This window comes from Felis catus, chromosome D1 (genome assembly GCF_018350175.1).
Source record: "Felis catus isolate Fca126 chromosome D1, F.catus_Fca126_mat1.0, whole genome shotgun sequence".
NCBI classification, from domain to species: Eukaryota; Metazoa; Chordata; class Mammalia; order Carnivora; family Felidae; genus Felis; species Felis catus.
In genome coordinates, this window is record NC_058377.1 from 46,337,684 (window position 1) to 46,358,830 (window position 21,147).

The 21,147-nt window shown below is 47.5% G+C and overlaps 1 protein-coding gene across 3 annotated transcripts in view; it reads left to right on the top strand.

Annotated features, from left to right (window-relative positions):
• ME3 (malic enzyme 3) overlaps positions 1–21,147 on the top strand; it is a 184,246-nt gene that overhangs the window by 125,733 nt on the left and 37,366 nt on the right. For 2 of the 3 annotated variants that reach the window (XM_045038640.1, XM_011286564.3), the window contains exons 6-7: positions 3,074–3,235; positions 13,779–13,882. In XM_045038640.1, the coding sequence (XP_044894575.1) occupies positions 3,074–3,235; positions 13,779–13,882 (266 nt within the window). The remainder of the gene's footprint in view (positions 1–3,073; positions 3,236–13,778; positions 13,883–21,147) is intronic. The other variant, XM_023239354.2, reaches the window with a different exon arrangement.

Sequence of the window (21,147 nt, forward strand, 5' to 3'; positions counted from 1 at the left end):
ATTTAAATACTGGTTATCAGACTCCAGAACCCCTGCCATTAACCTTTAGGTTGTTTGGTGAGATAAAATGTGCATTTTTTAAAATGTTAAAGTAGCACCCTATGCAAGGATTGGCAAGCAGTAGGTGCTTAATCAATGTTTGTGGAAGGCAGGCAGACAGACAAGGAGGGCGAGCAGGCTACCTGTGCAGTAGCTATAAGAAGTGCTAGGAGAAATCACGTTAGATTGTCGTGGGCAGCGTTTGCATGCTGGAAAAAGAGAAGGAGCATAGGGGCTGAGAGGGAGGAGATTATAGGTGAGTTCAGAGCATGTCTGGGAGGAATGAGGAGGCCAGTCTGGCTGGAGGAGGAGCTTGTGTGCAGATGCGTAGCAGGAGATAAGTCAGAACATATATTGGGTTCAGATCATTAAAGAGTTAAACGTTTTGGACTCTATTCTTTGGACTGTTAGAAGCCACTAAAGGTCTTTGAACCTAGGAATGGCATAATGAAAATGGGCTTCTGATACAGTGAATCTAGCATTGGTTGGGAGGGGAGATTGGAAGGAAGATGAGTGTGGCTTGAAGCTGATGCAGTAACCCAGACATTCTCACAGTGGGGTTGAGAGTGGGTGACAAATGGAGCGAGACATGCCCTCAGAGGAGGTGGGCATGAAGTGGAGTGCCCTTGAACATTTCAGGAGCCCCATCACCATTGAAAGACCCCAGAGTTGTAGGGATAACACCCTGGAGTAGTCACTGACTTCCTCTGTTTAACTCACTGCCCCTCAACGGAGAGAAATTCTGAGACAGTGGGGATCAGGATAAGGAAGCTTGGATTAGGAGAGATGGGAGATTCCCAGAGTGAGAATCCCAGAGATTCATACGAAGGCACAGGCTTCACCAGGGAGAGCTGCAAGGGGGAGGTCAGAGGCGGGCTGTGGGGAGGGTGGCAAAGAGGCAGGGCAGAACTTTACCAAGAACACATGTGCTTTAATGGTGCTTCTGCCAACTGAAATGTGGTAGAAGGAGCCCTGAACCAGGAACCCAAACCCTAATTAGGATCCTGCCCTGCCACATGCACAAAGTGACTTTAGTAAGTCATCTAAACTTCCCTAAGATACCCAATGTGCAAACATCCAGTCCAGTGCCTGGCATCTGGCTGATACGTAACAAATACATCAAACATGAAGGTCTTAGAGCTTCTGTTTACTCACCTGTGAAATGGGCTAACAGTCTCAGACTCACCTACCTGCCAGGGCTGTGGAGAGAATCAGGTGACATGTGGGTTGAGAACATTCTCCATAGAGACAGTAGAGCAGTCTGAGGGGGAATATCATAATCTTCATGGGTCTCTTGTACCACGACCCTGTGAGTCCCCTTTTCAGAAGAGGAGGAGTGTTTTTAAGAATCCCTATCCGTGGGGCACCTGGGTGGCTCAGTCATTTGAACTTCTGACTCTTGATTTTGGCTCAGGTCACAATCCCAGGGTCGTGGGATTGAGCCCCATGTCGGGCTCCATGCTGAGGGTGCAGCCTCCTTGGGATTCTCTGTCTCTGTGCCTCTCTTTCTCTTTAAAAAAAAAAAAAAAAGAATCCCTACACCTGTTTCTACCAAAAGGCAGCACCAGCCCATGTGCACACTCACACTTAAGAGAGCTAGAGAAACAGAAATGATAAGTTGTCATGGACCCCTTGGGTACCAGATCATAAACTCTTCCAGGGCAAGAATGGGTCTTCATCTCTTGATCCCCAGGGCTGGAGTTGTACCTGCATGGAGTGAACTGAGCCCTGTGGTGCCCATGAGCACCATGCTTGGGGCACTGGGACCTCCATAGCTCAGAGCTGGTCCTAAGACCTGGCCAAAGCCAGGCTCCAGAGGAGGGATGGGTGGCCTCATAAACTTAACTCATTTCCAGACAGAGGAGTGATAGCAGGTGGAGGTGACCTATAGACAAGTTCGTTGTCACCCTGAGGGGATCCCTGTGGCTTTCACAGTCTGACTCCTGCCTGGCATTTTGTTCTGTGCTTTCATAGGACCGGCATCTCCTTGTTCCCCACACATAACCCACCCCCTCCCCATCTCTATCCTGGATCCTCATTTCCTCTTGTATCAAGCGCCTTCCTCCCCAGCTGCAACCCCTGCAGACAGTCTTCTCCTGTGTCAGGTGTGGCACATGTGTCCCCTCACCCGTGAAGGGTTCCCCTACAGAAAGTGACTCTCCCTTCTCTGTCTCTGCTGCCCTCATGCTGTTTATGCTGTACCCACTTTCCTTCCAGACTCGTTAATTATAAATACATATATTTCATCTCTTGTTTTGCCCCTTAGTTCTTGAAGGCCTGAGTCCGTACATACTTGTTATTACAAAAGCACAAACTGACGCTCCTTCCCCCAGGATCTGGCATAGTGTCTGCGAAGTGGGTGTTGTGTAAATATGTGCTAAAGGAATGAATAAGTGAATATCTATCATAATCACAATAATTTCAGTTACCATCAGCTTCATCGGCATCTGTTCGTTAACAGCAAGGAAGTCCCGAACCAGCACCGTGTCTGGCACCTAGGTTGCCTTCAGTGAATATTTCCCAGAACACGAATCCCAGTACATGTCTAGAATCCTCCTGGTTTCGTGTGGAGTAGTGACCCCAGCAGCTGTCATAGGAGCCCTGCCCTGTGCAGGGTGGGTTTATTACACCCTAGGAGCAGGTCTGAGAGACTTCATTGGCTTCTATGCCGGGGGCTGGTGGCAGTGGCATGAACACCTGTTTTTCATTGTCTCTGTTCATTATGTCCTTCCTTCCCTGCCCCCAGATTCCAAGCTGAGAAGATCTGCTTAGTTTCTTTGAGGGGGAGCAACTAGATGTGATTTCCCTCCAGCTGTTTCTTCAGTCCCCGCCCCAAACCTCAGAGCAGGGCAAGGTGTTAGCTCAGTGGGGTTTCTCACCAGCCTGCCAGGAAGGGGAGGGCATGGGAAGAAGAAAGCCTACCTGCAGCTGAATGAATCCCTTGGCCTTTCCACAGACAGGCGGTTTTGTTCCACAGGGTTGATAAGATGAGCACTTTGTCATGAGAGGTGCTTCCCGATTGTTTTGTTTCCAGGCCGTGGTGGTAACTGATGGGGAGCGCATCCTGGGCCTAGGCGATCTGGGCTGCTACGGCATGGGCATCCCCGTGGGCAAGCTGGCCCTGTACACAGCGTGCGGAGGGGTCAGCCCGCAGCAGTGCCTCCCAGTCCTGCTGGACGTCGGCACCAACAATGAGGTAACATGCCACCCTGAACTGGAGCCCTGGGGCCAGAAGGTGGCAGCTGGAGTGGGGTGGGGGGTGCCTTTGAGGGGCAGGGTCCACGGGGACCGCCCTGGGAAGTGGTGTTTGTGCGTGTCTGCAGGCTCCACTCTGGGTCTCTGTGTCAGGGAAGACAAAAAATTACCCAAGAATTCCTTCTTAGTGACCTTCATCTCTGAGTTTAAAATCAGTGCAAATTCATCTTTTAAAAATTGGAAAAAATTAGGGTGCCTGGGTGGCTCAGTTGAGCGTCTGACTTCAGCTCAGGTCATGATCTCGCAACTCAGGAGTTCGAGCCCCCCATCAGGCTCACTGCTGTCAGCCTGTCAGCGCTGAGCCCACTTTGAATCCTCTGTCCCCTTCTCTCTGCCCCTCCCTTGCTTGCGCTCTTCAAAAAATAAATATTTTAAAAAATTGGAAAAAATTTGAGAAAATCAGAAGTGTTAAATATAAAATAAAATATCAGTCACACAACCAGTACTAATCATGGTTTATGTTTTGGTGTATTTCCTTCCAGGCTTTTCCCCACCAAAGCATTTATAAAAACAAAATTGGGTTTATATTAAATTTTGCATCGGAAACCTTCCACAGATGGACACCCAGGTTGCTTCTAGTTTTTTTGCAAATATAAATTTACTCTGAGCACATTTTTGTAGATCAGTCTTTGTTTCCAGGTGTGATTATATAGTTAGGATAATTTCCTAGAAATGGAAATATTGAGGCAAGGGGAGTGGTGATTTTTTAGGTTCTTGATTCATACTGTCAAAAACATTATACTTACTTGGATTGTGCAGTGATCTTTCTCAAGATACTTGTCACGAGTCTTTGCATGGCCTTCCTCCTCCCTGTACACTGTACATCCCCATTGCTTTTTTATTTTTTAATGTTTACTTATTTATTTTGAGAGAGGGAGGGAGGAAGGGACAGAGAGAGAGAATCCCAAGCAGGCTCTGTGCTCAGTGTAGAGCCCTATATAGGGCTTGATCCCATGACCTGAGCCAACATCAAGAGTCAGACACTTAACCAACTGAGCCACTCAGGCATCCCTACCCCCATTTCTAAACATGAATGAGCACTTGTACCTCCTAGCAAGGAATGATGCTTATTTGGGCTTCATCCACAGATGGAATCAAAGAGGACAGCTAGGCAGACCTTGCTAAGAGCTGGGAAATCGTGGGGCGTGGGAGGTGAAGGAGGACAAGGGAAGTGGGAAGCAAGGACCCTGGTCCTGCATCACTGACAGCCAGGTGAGTCCCTGCACCCATTCTGGTACAATGAGGAACTGAACCAGAAGGTTTTTGAGTGTTCTACCTCTAAAGCTCTTCTCCACATGCCTCCCCTCCAGCCTCAGAGACAGGAGGCAGGATGGAGACACAAGCCTTAGAGTTGCTCCATAAGACCAGTCCTCAAGGTCTGCTGTATGCTGTGTGTGGTTCTCTTTCCTAGACCAGGTGCCTGGGTTTTGCTGAAATTGTCCTTTGGTCTCAACATGCATGGAATCATGCAGGCATGGATGAGTGTAGCGAACTTTAAAAAAAAATTTTATTAGTTTTCTTTATTTTTGAGAGGGAGAGAGAGACAGAGTGCATGTCGGGGAGCGGCAGAGAGAGAGGGGAACACAGAATCGGAAGTAGGCTCCAGGCTCTGAGCTCTGAGCTGTCTGCACAGAGCCCGATGTGGGGCCAGAACCCACGAACCATGAGATCATGACCTGAGCCCACGTCAGACGCTCAACCAACCGAGCCACCCAGGTGCCCCAAGTGTAGCAAAGTTTTAATTGTTCTTCCCATCCAATAATTGTTCTTCCTGCTGTGTTCCCACTGGATTTAAATTTTTTTAATGTTTATTTTTTGAGGGAGAGAGACACAGAACATGAGCAGGGGAGGGGCAGAGAGAGAGGGAGACACAGAATCCAAAGCAGGCTCCAGGCTCTGGGCTGTCAGCGCAGAGCCCGACGTGGGGCTCAAACACACAGACCACAGGATCATGACCTGAGCTGAAGTCAGACGTTTAAACTGACTGAACCACCCAGATGCCACTCCAACTGGATTTAATTGAGACCTTTACTCACTGTCTCCTAAGAACCCGCTCCAAGCAGCATTGAATCTGATCCTAAGACCTCTGTATCCCCTGGAAGGGTGTCAGTCGCCTGTAGCACGTGCATAAGGTCCTGTGTCATTAAAGGTCCAACACCCTTGCAATGATGTGCTAAAATCTAGAGCCCCAGCTTGTAATAAACCCACCAGAAGAGATGGCAGGAAAATATGAGTAAATCATGGCCAGGCAGCTTTTCACAGACCACCCTGTTTAAGCTTGACAACCCAGAGAAATTAATTTGCCCACAAAGATCTGCTAGGAGTGACAAGGCAGGGATCCTAATCTGTATCTGCCCTCCTCTTCCCATACCACAGCTGCCTGCCTGGCTTCCTGCTGCTTTGTAAGCAAAGGTCATTTCTTGATTTTTAGAATTTTTATTACTAAGGTCACTTGAACACATTATTCAAAATCTTAAAACAGAAATGACATTTCTCTCACAATGCTACATCTATGTTTCTTTCCAGTATCTGTCTATGCATAAACATAGATGGAGTAATGTGCCTATAATTTTGTTCTGATTTTTTTCAATGAATGGTATTTCATGAACACTTTCTCTCTACTTACTTAGCAAGAGTTTATTGAATGTTGAGTAGGTGTCAGGCATTGGCTAGGCATGAGGAAGATAAATGAGAGCCAGGCGTGGGTGGAATATTCTACTTGTCAGTGTTTCAATACTGCCACCTAATTGATCATTTTAATGGCTAATGTGTTACATCTCCACCAAGTGTCTGCTTCTCCCCCTGAGGCTTTAGGACTCTGAATCACTTCTCCCTCTGGGTGTGGAAGTGAGAGAGCTTCCCCTGGGTCTGCCTACTCCTGTCAGGAAGGACCAGAGTATGTATCCCCCGCTGAGAGGGGAAAACACAAGGTGAGAGGAGGCACTGCCCCACAGCATGAGGTGAGAGAAAGCAGTTCCCACCCCGTGCAGTTAGACCAGTACCAGTATCTTCAATGTGCCAGGGCTTTATAGATTTTTCATAGCCTTTATAGATTTTAACAGATTTTATAGACTTCAATCTCATTTAATTCTGAGAGCAGCTGTATGAGATATTGTCCTCCCCCATTTTATAGATAAAGAAACTGAGACTGAAACATATTAACTACTTACCTCAGGTACCACAGCACTGAGTGTCAGAGCTGGGATTTGAACCTGGGTATCTCTGATTCCAGAGTTGCCTTGTCCACTGTGGCACTCTTCTTCAAGGGGTCAGGCATTCGTGTTATAGACTAGGTAATGAAGACTGGGAAGCAGGTGTTTCAACCAGTCAGGGTCCTGTGGACACTCAGGCATAGGTGTGCTGATGTTATCTGCAGGGTCCTCTTGCTCCAGAGAAAGGCAAGCTCCCACCAGACCCTCCTCACAAAATTCAAGACACAAAAATCCAAAGTTACAAAGCGGCCCATATCAGGAAAACAGTGGTTTCATTCTTTCCAGATGCATTCACTATATGATGTCCCACACTACAGTTCTTTTTTAAAAAAGGAGTCAATTTGCAAGATTCTCACCCCCGGCCCAGAAGTCTTGGGGCATATCTCCCCGAACCCACCCCCAGAGCAAGCCAGAGCAACAGGAGACCCCCGCCCCCCACCACACACACACACACACACACACACACACACACACACACACACAGCAAGACAGAGCAATGGGAGAGAGGCTTAATCTTGCACCTTTCATCTCACATGTCAGTGCAGGGAGGGTGCTGTTGTGGGGGGCTGTAGGGTCAGGATGATGACACCATCTGTGTGTGCAGCTCTGTGAAAACCCCTGAGGCAACAGGAGCTTTAATCAGAGTCAAGGAAAACACCCCTCCATGTTTCCTGTTGAAGGAAAACATCTGCTGCCTGCAGCCCTGAAACTGAGTCACTTTTACCTGCTGCCCCCAAGGAGGTTTGGAAAGATAAATATGGTGGGCAGTGATCCCATGAAAAGGGGACATCCCATGCTTAACTTCTAAAGGGACAAAGCCAGGGAGCCCCTCCCAGATAGGCCCACCTGCTCTGGGCCTCTGTCAAGGCTGTGTGTGGATCGGTTTGTACGTTTTATTTCCTACACATGCAAGGCCAGACGGCATCATGCACTGTCCACATTAGAAGGGACTGGAACGATAATTGCCCCTTAAATAACCCAGGAGTGAGGGGTGCTAACCCCCATGCAGTTGAAAATCCATATATAACTTTTAAGTCCCCCAAAACTTACTAGCCTACTATCCACAGGAAGCCTTACCAATAACATAGTCGATTAACACATACTTTGTATGTTGTATGTGTTAGATACTGTATCCTTACAATGAAGTAAGCTAGAGAAAAGAAAAGAATATTAAGAAAATCACAAGAGAGGGGTTCCTTGAGTGGCTCAGTCCGTTAAGCGTCCGACTTCAGCTCAGGTCATCATCTCGTGGTTCATGGGTTTGAGCCCCACGTCGAGCTTTGTGCTGACAGCTCGGAGCCTGGAACCTACTTCAGATTCTGTGTCTCCCTCTCTCTCTGCCCCTCCCCCACTGTTGAGTGTGCACGCACTCTCAAAAAATGAATAAGCATTTAAAAAATTTTTAAAAATCACAAGAGAAAATACATGTATGGCACTGTACTGTATCGAAAAAAAAATCCCTATGTAAGTGGGCCTGCACAGTCCAAATCTGTGTTGTTCAAGGGCCAAGTGTACTTGTCCTTCAAACCCCTTGTTCCACCCAGGAAGAGGGGCCTCCGAGCAGAAGTGGCTTTCCCCAGGTCCGGGTTTGATTCTGAGCCTAGTGCTCTTGTCACTCTACACAGTAGGTCCTACAGGGCAACCTGGGGACGGGGGGGGGGGGGGGGGGGGCTTGGCTCTAAAATGGCCTCTGAGCCTTAGGAGTCTTGAGCCTTGATGGATTCTAATGGGTGGAGAGCTCCTTGGGGACACATGGGAACAGACTGTCAACAGAACTGGGCAAACAGCCTTGGATGTGTTACTGGACTGCTGAGGAAGCATGGGTTTGCCAGCAGAGCTGGGTGTTGAAGGCCTGCTTCTGCCTCTCGAGAGCATCGTTGCTGAGGCTGATGAACAGCCAGCGTTCACCATGTGGTGCCATTAGAGGCACTCACTCCCTGTATGCATGTGACCACTGAGGGTGCCCCTCCTGGGATCTTTGTAGCTTACCCATGGGTTTGGCTGAGCAACCAGGGACACATGTGGTAGGCATAACTGCCATCCTGAGGGGGGGGGGGGTGTGCTGTGTCCACGCATGAACCTAATCCCATGACCTCCCCAGACCCCCAGATGTTCTCTGGGTAACCTCTTAGCGTGCCTGTTGCTACTTAAGATACATATTTTTCCAGGCCAGGAAGTTCATCTCTCTTCCAGCTTTAATCCAGTACTCAGAGATATGGCAAGTGAAGAGGAGGAAACCCATTTTGTTTTCCATGACATTTTGTCTCCAAGAAACACCCAAAGTCACAGACCTAAGTGACAGAGCCTATATTCGAACCCTGGTCTGTCTAATGCCAAAGCCAGACCAGACTGAGGGCGCTCAGAGGGAGCACCCTGACCAGTACCACCCAGCCCGGCAGTGCCCTTTGCTCTGCATGCAGCACACTGCCTCCCAGCTTCAAGATCCCTTCTGCCCCTCTTGATGGGGTTACCAGATTTAGCAAAGAAAAATATACGATGCCAATTCAATTTAAATTTCAGGTAAATAGCTAATCATATTTTGGCCTGTGTTCCATGTATGTTCCTTGCAACACTTGGGATATATTTAGGCTAAAAGAAAAAATTATTGCCTAGCTGAAATTCAAGTTGAAGTAGGCGTTCTGTATTTTTTCTGGCAATACTACCTACTGAAAACTTCTAAACACGTACGTAAGGAAGTGAAGGATAGAGGAGGGGTGCAAGGAGAGAGTCCAGGTCAGTTACAGCCCCACGCCTTGCTGGCAGCCATTGTTACAGGTAAGTCACTCAGTGGGACAGAGGGCAGAATATGGACTTCTTGTTTCATGGTGTGCCAGGACAGAGTGAGTGCTCCACCCTGTGCTGTTTTGGAGAAGCCATTCCCCCTCCTGCCAAAGGAGATCCAGCTGGCTAGTGATGGGGACTCCATCACTGCTCCCCGGCCTCACGTGCAGGATGATAGCCTGACCTTCCCAGCCACTGCTGAGTTCCTCCAGAGGACCAGGCAGAGGACAAGCCACCCCCAGGTCAGCTGTTCCCCTCCTACACGGAATATTGGGGAGAAGGGACACTGTCATGAGGTCCAGTCAAAGCAAGGCTTAGCTGCTTTCTGGCTGTGTGCGTTTGGGCGATTTCCGTAAACTGTCCACCTTCCTCATCTGTGAAATGGGGATGAGAATAGGTAAGACAGAAGGATCGAATTACTTTTGATTCAGTAGTAAATTACTTGAAAGTTCTATACAAATATTTTCAGTATTTATATTTCAGTATTATCTCCATATAGAAACTTTATTTCCAATTTTTTATGCGTGCTTAGTTAGGAAGTATTTCAGGCATAAAACATTTTAATATAAAAGCAAAATATGAAGACTCTTCTAAAGCTTTCGTAGTCACTCTTATGTCTCAGTAGTACCTCGTTATGGTTGACCTTTGATTCTAAACTTAGATATACTGAGAAAGTTTTGGAAAATCCTAAAATTCTTCAGTACCTCTGGAGAATTTGCCTTGCCCCACAAACCACACACGCAGCACTGAGAAACTCACTTTTCGCTGCCTGATTGTACCAGTGATTCAAATCTTCACTTTGGCAACATTACAGATTGTAACTCACTGCTGGACCCTTTAAGTCTGTATAAGAACTAAAACTGTGAGTCTTTTCTGCAGATGCTGAGAATTATACTGTTTCTATATGTGTATGCCCTTCAGGGCTGTGTGTGTGCGTATCCGTGTGTGTGTGTGTGTGTGTTTCGGGTAGCTGAAATTACATCTGTGCCCTTTTATATCCTGCTTGTTTCACTTTAAATAATCTCATACACAGGGCCCCCGGGTGGCTTAGTTGGTTGAGTGTTTGATTTCGGCTCAGGTCATGATCTCACGATTCGCAGGTTCCAGCCCCATGTTGGGTTCTGTGCTAACAGCTCAGAGCCTGGAGACTGCTTCAAATTCTGTGTCTCCCCTTCTCTCTGCCCCTTCCCCGCTCATGCTCTATCTCTCTCCTTCAAAAATAAACATTAAAAAAAAGGTTTAAATAACTTCATTAAATAACCACATTTGTCCAGGTGGCTGCACAGTTTTAAAAACCACTAACTTTAATGACTGTCTAGCTTTCCATCAAGTCCTCATAACATTTACTTTATGGTGTGCCCTTGGCTGGATGTTTCCTGCCCCTAAGTGGCTTTTTCAGGGTCACCTTGAAGGTGGCACGTGAAGGGTGGGCACCTAAATGCCCACCATCATCCTTTAGTCTAATAAACACACATGCCTGCTGGGGCAGAATCCTAAACTGTCTCAGGGAGGTATAATCTGGAGGAGAAGAGAGTGAGAGTCGAAGGGTAGGGCTGACCCTCTTGCTAAATGTAGACTGTGGTGCTTGGCAGAAAGCTCTACACCTACCTTGGGTTGTGTGCACTTGGGATTGGGGTTGAAGGTTTAGGAAGGCAGATACTTCCTGCCTAGTTTTGTCTGTCCCTTACACCTTTGCATAACCACGTCTGTGGCACTATCAAGACAGTATGGGTCTAGAGCAGTGCCTTTAACAAAAATAACCCCATTCTGGTGGATGTGCAAAAGAGCTGCCCAAGCTGTGTGGCTCTGTGGGGAGGACCGTGGGCTCTGAAGCCAGGCAGCCTGAGTTTGAGTCCTGACTCTTCCACTTACCAGCCTGAGGTCTGTGCAGCCGATCCCCTGAGAAACAGAGGTGTGAAAGGTTTGTTGGGGAACACCCAGGAAGAATAAAGGGGGAAGCAGGAGCAGCTGGCGAGTGGGTGGGGCCTTCAGGCTACAGTGTAGATCTGACCCCCTTGAAAGGAGAGGAGGAAGGAAGGAGACCTCAGTCAGAAGACCGCAGCCTGGGTGGCTCAGTTGGTTAAGTGTCTGACTTTGGCTCAGGTCATGGTCTCATGGTTGGTGACTTTGAGCCCCACATCAGGCTCTGTGCTGACAACTCAGAGCCTGGAGCCTGCTTCGGATTCTGTGTCTCCCTCTCTTTCTGCCCCTCCCTTACTTGCACTCTGTCTCTATGAATTAATTAAGAAGATCCCAGTCTGCAATGTGGTCCTGGGAAAGCCTCAGGAAGGTTGATGGAAAACCCAAGCCCGGGTTGCCTGCACAGAGGGTTGGCCCGGCATTGGCCAGCCATCTGCTGTGCGTGGCCATGGCTGGGAGCAGCCCAGAGACAGCATGGTAGCTGAAGGCTGTCCACTCAACTCCTCTTCCTCAGCAGGTTCTCTTAAGGGAGTTCTGAGCCACACACCTCTGTGGATGTCCCACCTCTTAGGGGAGAATTGCATACTTAGAATGTTCCTTAGCATGTGGCACATACGAAGCGCTGTGAAAGTTAAAGCTGCTGTCATCACTTTACGGCGTATGTTAAAACTCACAAAGCTCTCTCACAGACATTATTTCTTTTAATCATCATAAGCACACTTTCCAGCTGGCATCTCATTCCCTTTTGACAAATGAGAAGACAAGTCCAAGGGGTCCTGTGATTTGCCCAAGGTCACGGCTAGTCTGTGATGGGGGTCAGATTTGGGGTGGGAGGGGAGGTTCCATTTGAGGGCAGGGCTGTGGGGTCTTTGTCTCTGCATCCTACAATGTAGAAATGAGCGTAACATGATGCTTATCCTCAAGGAGCTCATAGTTTTGGTGCTGCAGACACAAAACTTCTGGAGACGCTCACACACAGAATCACTTACTGTTTCCTGAATATACCAGGCACTTTTCCCTCCTTCTGCCTCCAGCCCCCAGCCTTTCCCTATGCTGACTTCACCTGGAGAGCCCAGCCTACCTGTCAAAATCTGCCCATCTTTGTTTTGTTTTTTGAGAGAGTGTGCAAGCACGGGAGTGGGAGAGGGGCAGAGAGAGAGAGGGGGACAGAGGATGTGAAGCAGGCCCTGCACTTAGAGCAGCGAGCCTGATGTGGGGCTTGAACCCACAAACCGTGAGATCGTGACCTGAGCAGAAGCCAGATGCTGAACCCACTGAACCACCCAGGTGCCCCACTGTGTCTTTTAATGCTCGACTATTTCCCCCACGACAGTCACTGCCTATCCCCCAGTGGGAATTACTTTACTCCTTCCCTGTGCTTCCATGTGCCAGACTTAGTGCCAAAACAGTGTCACTCTTCACTGTAGTAGAGTTTGTTTACTCATGAGCCCCCTGCAGTAGACGGTGAGCACCTTGAAGGCAACAACCACTCCTTACTCATTTACAGACCCCAGGAGGGCCCAGTGTCAGCAGTAACAGACCGGCAGTAAATGTGCATGATCGGGTCCACTGATTGTGTAGGGTGTGTGTGTGAGGGGTTAGAGAAGAGGTGGGAAGTTGGCCAGTGGCAGACACAGAAGATAACCAGAGTGTGTGAGGGCTGTGACAGAAAGAGCTGCAAGAGGTGGAATGGGGGGACCCCTAACACAGGAGGTATTCCGCAGGGGGACATCTTTCTTGAGCGGAAATGTCTGCTTGTATCATTGTATCCTTGTACCCTCAGGGACTAGCACAGTGCCAGGCATGTGGTAGGTATTCAGTGAGATTTCTTTTGAATGAATAAAGTGTTTTCTAATTTGAATTCAGATCTGTGACTTTGGACGAGACCCAATACCTCAATCCAGATGCTGTCTAGAGCCCCAAATAGACGTTTGGCAGTGTTTAGAGACATTTTTTCTTGTCATAACTGGGGGTGCTACTGACTTCTAATGGATAGAGGCCAGAGATGCTGCTAAATATTCTACAATGTGCAGATCAGCCCTCTCATCAAAGAATTCCAAGCCAAAATGTCCATAGTGCCAGTATTGGGAAACCTTGAAATAAACCCAGAACAGGGGCACCTGGGTGGCTCAGTCGGTTAAGTGTCCAACTCTTGATTTCAGCTCAGGTCAAATCTAATGGTTCATGAGTTTGAGCCCCACGTCTGGCTCTGCACTTACAGCACAGAGCCTGTTTGGGCTCTGTCCCTCCCTGGCTCGTTCTCTCCCTCTCCCTCTCTCAAAATAAATAAACATTTTTTTTTAATTAAAAAAAAAAAAACCAGAGCACCTGCAGCCAGGGGTTGGAAGACCACGTCTGAAAGAGGATTTTCTGTGTCAAAGCATCCTTGTTTCCTAACATTGGAACCACCTAGGAGTCCCACATCAGTCAGTGGCCTAGCCTCCAGACCCTTCTAGGCATGACACCTGGTGAGGCAGGTCGGGCAGCCAGCATCCAGCTCCCTCTGCCCCCTCTCCCTGGTCCTTCCCACTAAACCAGGACAGTTGAACAAACGGATGCTGTCTTCTCCAGGAGCTGCTCAGAGACCCCCTGTACATCGGGTTGAAACACCAGCGTGTGCGTGGGAAGGAGTACGATGACCTGCTGGACGAGTTCATGCAGGCTGTGACAGACAAGTAAGTGGGTCAGCCTATTCCTTTTGAAAGAGGACTCTTGGGAGATGGTCTGGATCAGGCCAACACCGTATCTGACTGTTCAGCAGATGCACAAACAAGAGGCAGGAGATGCATGCTTTTCTGAGTGTTCTGAAAGTTGCAACTTGACCCCGTGTATCTGGAAGACTCAAAGCCATTGGGTTTGTTCCATGGGAGACTCTTTGAGAACAGAGGGGAGAGGGAAGAGGGTTGATGAGTGAGAGCCCAAGTGCCCGATGTCCCAGAAAGAAAACCCCTTTGCTGAGCTGTTCTGGGCTCTTGGCATGAACAGGGATGTAGTGAGCGGTGGAGAAAAGAAGTGTGCCCTTCTGACAGACTGGCTTGGGAAGGCAGCTTGCCACACCAGCCGTCATTTCCACCTGTACGTGAGGACCAAGCAGCATTAATGAACCACGATAGCAGGTCACACGGCTATGGGCCTGCAGGATTTATGAGGTGTCATCTGTGCTCTGGGATATGTGATATCGGTGGCTTCAGCCCCCCTCACCTGCCCCATCTGTGTGCCATCACAGCCACCCACATGCCCTGCTGTGGCTGGCATGGTCCTGGGATGGAGTTCTGGAACTAGCCTCTCCACCCACCCGTGTATAGTCTGACAGGCAAGTCAGTCAAGACAGACTTTCAGCAGCTGGGCAGACCCCTGCAGACCTCGCAGGTCCCCTAGTCACTTGAGAACCTCCAGCCTTTGTTGCTGTCCCAAGAGTGCCCAGGTCATGGCAGAGCTGGACTGGGCATCTGGGTCAAAGTACTCCCTTGCCTGCGCTCAGCTGCTCAGAGCAAAGCACTGGGCTGGGAAGAGAGCTGCTCTGGCCTCTGCAGCTTTGAGGGCAGGAAAACTAGATCTGACTCTTGACCCCATCTCCTCTAGGTCTATGATGTCATTGAGTAGGTTCCTGAGCTTTTAACTTTCCTCATCTGGTACCTATGAGGGGATAAGATGCAAGCATTTTATTGTTGTGTTTTTTGTTTTTTAAGATGAAAGAAAATAATACTGTAATTACATGGAATGTGAATGATCCTGTAGAAAAGCAGAAATTAGTAATGGAGTGTGGGGTCAGGAGGGTGGGGTCCAAAGTTCCCAAGTAAGCAAGAGGGTGAGAGTCTGGTGCACACCTGAAGAGCTTACCTTTAGATGAGCACACAGATACCCATCCACAGGGACAGAGAGGCACAGGCATGGGTAGGTGGGTAGATGTGGTGGGGGCTGGGGATGGAAGGTCCACTAACCGAGGACAAGGTCATCCACAGAGAGTAAGGATGGGGCAGAGGTGGTGGAGGTTTAAGGCTAGAGAAGGTATGACCTGAAATGTCCAAACTAGGGTACGTGAGGATGCTTGCTGGACAGCCCCATGGCCCCCCACAAATCACTAGTCATGAATTTAACCTATTTCTGTGTTTTTTTTTCCCTCTGGCTAGTTTCAGCTATCTGGATGCAGGACAGGAAGAGGCAGAAAGTAGGATTTAGTCAAGGTTGGATTTTGATAGGCAAGAGAGAAAAAGAGAACTGTGAGTGTATTCAAGGGGGTGATTATAATGATGTGTCCTGAGGTCTATGCTAAGAAGGGACATGAGGACATGGCAGGGGCAGAGGAGAATAGGGGACAGTGACATGATCAAGGGATAGTAAGTCCTAATGGGGCTTAAGAATTATTGAGGTAGGTAAAAGATCAAATGAGCTGGCCACAAAGGACGTGGTAATCAGAAAGCTAGGTGCTCACAACTGAGATTATAGAGGAAGTGCTTCTATTGAGATATAACCACCAGAGCACCTGGGGGTCAAGTGCATTAATAGAGGCATAGTGTCTAGAACAAGAGAGGTGAATGTCCCAGCTCATTCTCCCCCTTTCAGGCCATCCTGAACACCAGATTCAGTTCTGGACAAGACACTTAAGGGTCATAACTTACCTGAAGTGCCTTTGGAGAACAGTAACCATGACAGTGAGGGAGGGTTTCAAAGGCTTAGCCTGGTGGGGAGGAGGCTTAGGGGCTGCTTTGTCAGTATCAGGGTGAGGTACACCTCCAGATAGCTGAAAGCAATTGTTCCAGAAGAGGGCTCAACTTGTTTCTGTATACCCACCTAGAGAGGAACCAATTGGTAGAATGCCAAAAGAGGCAGTTTTCAGCTCAAAAGAAATTAGAACTATCCCATGGTGCACTAGACTGTCTGTGGGAATGAGTTCCTCGTCACAGAACAGGTTCAAGAGTAGATTATGGGTGATGTGATTATAGGAGGAAATTTAAGCATCAGAGACTCTTTTTTAGGATGGTTTCTACCCCGTATTACTTTTGGACTACATAAGATCCCTGCATGGCTGGCAGGATAGGTAATACTGTTCCCATTTTATGGAAGAGGACACTGAGGCCCCGAGAGGCTAAGGAAGCTGTCTTAGGTCCCACAGTGTCAGGCAGGACTGCAGGCTGAACCTGGGTCTGCTGGCTCCAAAACCAGACTGCTTTCCACAGTGCAGTTACCTGCAGAGGAAGAGAAGGGAATGGAAGGGGCTTGGAGAGCCCGGTTTCTGCTTCCTGTTTCCACGGCCTACTGCTTATCTGATGAGTCAGAAGTCGTTCCTCGATTCCCCAGAGAGAAGTCTTGCTATGCGTGTGAGAAGGTTAGATAAACGAGGATATAAGAGGCTCTTCCATTTATCATCAGAATCAGCTCACAGTCTCAGACATGCAGGCAGTCAGGGTGGGGGGCTGGGGAGGGGCGTGCGTCAGCCAAGAGGAATGTGTCCTCAAGTGGAGATGGTGATGAGTTGACAGTTGCTTGTTTTGACTCTCTAATAAGCTAAAGCAGATGTTTCTGTGGATACTGTAGGTGGGAAATGAGCTGGTCTCCCCAGGCACTCTGGGGAATATAGTAGCCCCGAGATCGGATGCCCGGACAGGGGGTGAGTCAGCAGCCCTGAAACCAAACACAGTGTATTTTAAGAAAGAACTTTGGGAAATGTTGACTCCTGCCTTCAACTTCCTTGTCTTTTTCCAAACATCCTGCTAATGAAAACCCCCTATCCCCTGATGGGGGTGTATCTTAAGGTTTTTTTGGCCTTAAAGAGTCGCTGTAGCTCAGTTACTATTCCTGGGGTTTGGCCAATGGGGAGGAGGACCCTCCAGGGTAGAAGGAATCTCAGCAGTAAATATCTATCAGTGGGCTGCTCAAAGCTGAGACATAGCCTGCCACTCCAGTAGGGAACACTAGTCATTCCATCCTCCCTGCTCTCTCTGCAACACGGTGGGACCCAGAACACTGCACCTGAGTGACGCATTTGCCCCTGTGGTTTCCACTTACATGTTTGGTTACTTACAGTAGAATGGATGGGAATGGTCTGTTTTAAGTTTGCACCTGTAGCCTTGGCCCCATCTGATGCTTGGACAGAGTTTGTGGTCAGCAGCCGCGTCAGCCTTTTGATGGGCTTGGGAGGGAAACCACCCCCTTTTTCTGTAGCTCCCAACTCTAAACTAGAGGTTTCTAAGCTGTTGAGAGGATTGATAAAGAAGACAAATGAGAGTTTAAAAAAACAGTAACAACAACAAACCTTTTTTTTTTTTATGTTTATTGATTTTTGAGAAAGAGAGAAACAGAATGCAAGCAGGAGAGGGGCAAAGAGGGAGACACAGAATCTGAAGCAGGCTCCAGGCTCTGAGCTATCAGCACAGAGCCCAACATGGGGCTTGAACTCATGGACTGTGAGATCATGACCTGAGCCGAAGTCGGACGCTTAACCGACTGAGCCACCCAGATGCCCCTTGACTTAAAAAAAATTTGTGCTTTTTAGTTCAAGAAAATTTTCTTTTTGAGTCTCTTCAGCTTTCTGTCTCTGGTTCTCTCTTTCAGTCTCTCTCTCTTTCTGTCTTCTCTCTCTCAGTCCCTCTCTCTCTCACACATAATCCTACACTTGATACCTGAGGCCACACCATAGCGGGACTGGCACAATAAAACTTCTACCACATTCCACTACTTAAAGCAAATTATAGATCCATACCAGATGCTAAGGGAGGAGATAACACAGGACAAAAATACCAGGAGTCATGGTTCATTGGGGAGCATCGTCCCCTTGCATAACTGAACATCTCTTTGTGTGGCATTTCTTAATACAAAAATGAGAAACAGAAACTTGCCCAAGAAGAAAAAATCACTAAACTGCCTTGAGATTACCCAACCAGTTCTGACATCTAGCCCCCCTGTACTGTGCTCTTGGAGCTGGAAAGAAGCCTTTGATGGCCTCACCTGCCACCATCTCAGCTCCACTCACACTTGCCTTGCTCTTCCTTCCACGTGTCATTTTGTTAGAGCCGCATGCAGAGCCTTCATGCTTCCTTCCCCAGTCATGAATGTGCTTCCATTTGCATGGCTCTTTCCCTCTCATCATTCAGGCTCAGAGATGGATCCCCACACCCACACAGCAGGGTCAAGTGCTGAGACCCGTACCAGGCAATATGTTGGCACCGACAGTCCTGCAGAAGACTGGGAGCCTTCAGTGGCTGACGCTCTCAGTGAAGAAGAAACAGGCTGTGCTCAGCAAGCCTGACAAACGACAAGGTGCTTGTGAGGGGGAAGAATGTTTGGAAGAAACCAAAACCTTAAGCCTTCACCACATGTGATTTGGAGTCCACATTTATAACATACACAAGGTTAAGAGATGAGTACAAAATATTTTCCCCTGCCAGTGATACAGCTGGGGAACCTGGCAGAAGGACAAAGTAGAGGTGCCTGGGTGGCTCAGTCGTTTGAGCATCCAACTCTTGGTTTCTGCTCAGGTCATGATCTCATGGTTTGTGGGGTTGAGCCCCATGTCAGGGTCAGCACTGAGGGCACAGAGTCTGGGAGTCTTTCTCTCTCCCTTTCTCTGCCCCTCTTTTTCTCTCTCTCTCAAAAATAAATAAATTAAAAAAAAATTTTTTTAACGTTTATTTATTTTTGAGACAGAGACTGAGCATGACCAGGGGAGGGGCAGAGAGAGAGGGAGACACAGAATCTGAAACAGGCTCCAGGCTCTGAGCTGTCAGCACAGAGCCCGATGCAGGGCTCGAACTCATGGACCGCAAGATCATGACCTGAGCCGAAGTCGGACGCTTAACCGACCAAGCCACCCAGGCGCCCCCCAAAAAAATTTTTTTTAGTTAAAAGAAGGAAAAGTAAAACTTCTCTATAGGGACACTCCCACAAGCCATGCTGTGTGGAATTCCTTGAGGGGAAAACAGCTCCCCAATGAAAATAAATTCATGCTTCACAATAATCCACATGGAAACAGTCCACACTGTGGGAAAATCATATATACAGCTAATAGAAGACTTAGAACCCCAGAAAAATGAATTATCCTCAGAAAGATTATAAAGCAGCTTTACTTAAATGTATTAAGGAGATAATTTTCACAAGAATGATGTAATGAGGAAAGTACCCAACACTTGGGGAAAAAAAAGAAAAAACGCAAGCAAATTTGAAAAGGAACCAAAACAAAACAAAAGCCTCCTGCAAATGAAAAACAGAGTCCTGGAAATCCAGCAGAGTATGCTAGTATTAGGGCAGGACACCTTCAGAAATCCCAAGCCCTCAAAAAGTACTACCTGTGGGGGGTGAATGGGTGACTCAGTCAGTTAAGCGTCCAACTTCAGGTCATGATCTCGTGGTTTGTGACTTCGAGCCCCACATCGGGTTGTGTGCTGATAGCACAGAGGTTGGAGCTTGCTTCAGACTGTAGCGCGCGCTCTCTCTCTCTCTCTCTCTCTCTCTCTGCCTGCCCCCTTGCTCATGCTCTCTCTCTCACTCTGAAAAATAATATATAAACATTAAAGAAAAAGTACTACCTGGGGGTATTTCAGGCACTCTCCATTCCTATACCTGATTATCCAGAAAGGAAATGGGACACCAATGTGTTTTATCAGGAAAGATTTTTTCTGAGCCACTACTCATGAAACGAGCATTTCGCAAAGAAAAGAAAGGATGGATAAGCCCAGAGCCCCCAAGTCCAAGCCTCATCTCTCCATGCCAGAGGGGATATAGCAATTCCAAACAATCCACAGCACAGTACATTACTAATTCTCATTTTCTCCTTCTCTGTATTGTGTTCATTCACACACAGTTTTTTCTTATTCTATCAGATTTATTTTATTAGGCTTAACCAGATTGCTTTTTCATAAGTTAGATAACTGATAAAAATTCTGAAAAACAAATGATTTCATCAAGTTTTTTCTAAAAAGAAAAAACTATCTGGATGCTTCTACAGCAAGCTGTGAACAGTGACTACAGTTAAGGGATGCAGTTGCCAGGGGTGTTTTCTTTCCAAGGCATCCATTTCTGTAACATTTGATTGTGGACAGGCATCTGTTTTGTGATTAGAAAAAATAATGAATTGTTTTATAATGAGTTAAGCAGCTGATTGTTGCCCAGAAATAGTTCCTTATGTTAAAAAAAAAACACAAAAAAACAGTCCACTAAAGAAAGAAAGAAGAAAGCAACAATCTCACTCTTCTCCCTTTGGTGAATTCAATGCTAGGCTAACCTAGGCTCTTCTAGACAACAAAGCAACTCACTTACCTTAAGTCATTTACTACAATAGTCCTATTAAGTAGATAACAACTATTGTCCTGTCCCACTAAAATAGAAGTTCCAAGGGAGGGATCTTTGACTCTTCTGTTCACTGCTACCTCTCAAGCACCCAGAACAATGCTGACTATGCTGTGGATTTTCAATAAACATGTGCTGAATGCACAGTTTACATATGAGGAAACCAAGGCACAGAAAGGTTAGGGAGCTTGTCCAAGATCACACAGCTTGGTGGAGCCAAGCTGTGAATTGAAGTGGTCTAACTCCAGAACCCACCCTCTAACTTGGATACTTTCTATTTCTGTTATTTTACATGAAAGACCATTCAACATAATCCGGACACCTTCTTGTTACGGTCGTCAGGGGAGATAAATGGGAGGAAGGTCTTTTGGAAACTATCCTACTTAGCATACTCATGTCTTTTCTCTCCGGCTTGTTCTAGGGCATGGTTAGTGACCCACCCATCCTCACCAGAAGGGGGGCTCTGGAGGAACCAGCCATCAACTCTCATTTTCAAAACTCCATAGCTACCAGCAGTGAGGGAAGCACCTTCTTTGTTTTTTATTTTTTATTGAGATATAATTGACCTATAGTGTCCATTTAGGGTAAACAACCTGTTGATTGTATGTGTGTGTATATGTGTGTGTGCGTGTGTGTATTGCAGTATGCACCATAGGGT